This window comes from Eimeria tenella, genomic scaffold, assembly GCF_000499545.2.
Source record: "Eimeria tenella Houghton genomic scaffold, Eth_scaff2612, whole genome shotgun sequence".
In the NCBI taxonomy this organism is placed as follows: domain Eukaryota; phylum Apicomplexa; class Conoidasida; order Eucoccidiorida; family Eimeriidae; genus Eimeria; species Eimeria tenella.
This window is the reverse complement of record NW_013542484.1, coordinates 4,589-6,738: the sequence shown is the minus strand read 5'-3', so window position 1 is coordinate 6,738 and position 2,150 is coordinate 4,589. Positions and strand designations below refer to the sequence as shown.

The 2,150-nt window shown below is 56.9% G+C and overlaps 2 protein-coding genes across 2 annotated transcripts in view; one reads left to right on the top strand and one right to left on the bottom strand.

Annotated features, from left to right (window-relative positions):
• The window catches only part of ETH_00043265 (uncharacterized protein), a gene marked incomplete at both ends in the record, with an annotated part of 3,196 nt that extends 2,774 nt beyond the window's left edge, over window positions 1-422 (top strand). The window contains one exon of the mRNA XM_013375258.1: window positions 57-422. Within this exon, the coding sequence (XP_013230712.1) occupies window positions 57-422 (366 nt within the window). The remainder of the gene's footprint in view (window positions 1-56) is intronic.
• An 822-nt stretch (window positions 423-1,244) lies between these two features.
• ETH_00043260 (uncharacterized protein) overlaps window positions 1,245-2,150 on the bottom strand; it is a gene marked incomplete at both ends in the record, with an annotated part of 5,470 nt that continues 4,564 nt past the window's right edge. Inside the window, 2 exons of the mRNA XM_013375257.1 lie at window positions 1,245-1,456; window positions 1,725-2,001. Of these exons, the coding sequence (XP_013230711.1) occupies window positions 1,245-1,456; window positions 1,725-2,001 (489 nt within the window). The remainder of the gene's footprint in view (window positions 1,457-1,724; window positions 2,002-2,150) is intronic.

The following is a 2,150-nucleotide window of genomic DNA, read 5'->3' as shown; positions in this document are numbered from 1 at the left end:
GTAGGCGGCGTGTGCTTCATCGGCAGCAGCAGCAGGCTGCTGCGCTGCTGCTGCAGCTGCTGGCGACGCAGCAGCAGCAACTTGCCGAGGCAGCAAGAGGGTGTCTGTACACCGCAGTGCTGCAGCAGCCGCTGCAGCAAAAGCAGTTTATAGGCCCGGGGCAGCTGGAGGCTTTGTGGCTGCAGCAGCAGGCGATTTCGTTTGCTGCTGCTGCAGCAGAGCAGCAGCAGCAGCGAGACCCTATGGACCTCAAGGTCGTGCCGCAGCAGCCGCACCAGCCGCAGCAGCAGCAGCAGCAGCAACAGATACGAAAGCTGCTGCAGCAAATGAAGGGGGGAGTGCTGCCCGTCTGCTGGAGCAGCAGCCCTATCACGCCAAGCAGCAGAACGGCTGCTGCTGCTGCTGCTACTGCAGCAAATTAGTCCCCCCGCTGCTGCCTAGGCCGCATTTGCTGCAGCAGCAGCAGCTGCTACTGCTGCAGCAGCAGCAGCAGCGGAAAGTACACAAGTGCGCTTTCAACTTTTATTTTGAGTGCTTGGTGCTGGGGTGTATAGGCAGGTGTCTGCATGCCGTTTGCTGGGATTGGAAATGGAAATAAAAACAAAAACAAAATTATAAATTAAAATATAATTCAAACATAATTGAAATATAATTAAAATACAATTAAAATAAAATAAAATTATAATTATAATTAAAAAGTAGAAATAGATTTGATTGTGGAGTTGTCCTGCTGAAGAAGCGGCAGCTGGTCAGTCCAGCTTGCATTCAAAGAAGCGCTTTAGGGTTTAGGGTTTAGGGTTTAGGGTTTAGGGTTTGGGGCGTTTGGAATATTAATTTCAGTCTGCATTCAAAGACGCCTGCAGTAGCTGCGTCTGCAGCAGTCAGCAATCTGCTGCTGCTGCTGCTGCTGCTGCAGTTGCTGCTGCAGCAGCAAGCTGTAACAGGCTCTTGCCTGGAAAATGCGAAGTGCTGCAAATGCCAACTCAGCAGCACTGGCTGCAGATATATAGATAACGGAAGTTTTGGCTGCTGCTCCTGCTGCTGTTTCTGCTGCCGCTGCTGCTGCTGCTGCTGCTGTCTTTCACTGCGCCGCGTTCTTCCCCTACGCTGCCGACCTCTCTCCCTGGCGCCGCCGCTGCTGCTGCACCAGCAGCAGCCGCATTTACTTCTGCTGCACCAGCAGCAAGCAGCAATCACTCCTGCTGCTGCTGCTGCTGCTGCAGCAGCTGCAGCAGAAGCAGCATTCACACCTGCTGCAGCTGCTGCCGCATCTGCTGCCGTGCTGCAGCTTCTGCTCCTTCTGCTGCTGCTGCCGCTGCTTGTGCTGCCGCTGCTGCTGCTTCTGCCGCAGCAGCAGCAGCAGCAGCTGCTGCTGCTGCTGCTGCATCAGTACTTGGCTTTGTGCTTCTTGTGGACTGCGCAAGTGTGTTTGCTGCAGGGCTGGGGGGCCCTGGGGCTGCAGACAGTTTGATAAGAAATTTGCTGGCAAGGAACTCTTTTGGTTTGCAGCTGCGTGCGGTAGCAAGTGGTTTGCTGCTGCTGCTGCTGCAGCCTGCACTGCTGCTGCAGCACGGTGCGGGGGCAGGGGTAGGTGACAGTGCGGGTGACGGGGCGCATGCAAACTGCAGCAGCAGCAACTGTTGCTGCAGCACACTCCGTTTTGCTGCAGGGGACTTGAACTTGCTTCTGGACTTTGCGGCGGCAGGTCTTTGGGGTGTACGTACACTGCACGGCCTTCACTGGCTTCGTGCAGGGGTACTGCTGCTGCTGCTGCTGCAGCTCGGTGCAGATTTGCTGCTGCGGCGGCGGCTGCACCTGCTGCAGCTCGCAGCGCCGCACGCGCCGCTGCTGCATGCAGGGGTACGGCTGCTGCTGCTTCACCTTCCTGCTGCAGGAAGCAGCAACAGCAACTTTCACGTTGCGGCACTGCCGCTGCTGCTGCGGCTGCATGCACGGGTAGCTTTCTGCTGCTTCCACCTGCACTGTACATACACCCCGCACCTGCACTGCAACAGGCCGGCACTGCAGCTGCTGCTGCTGCTGCATGCAGCTGAACTCTTCAAACCCCACAACTGTCCGCATGCAAACAGCAGCAACTTTCTTCGCCACTCGCCGACACACCCGCTGCTCCTCCACGCGCTCGCACTCAG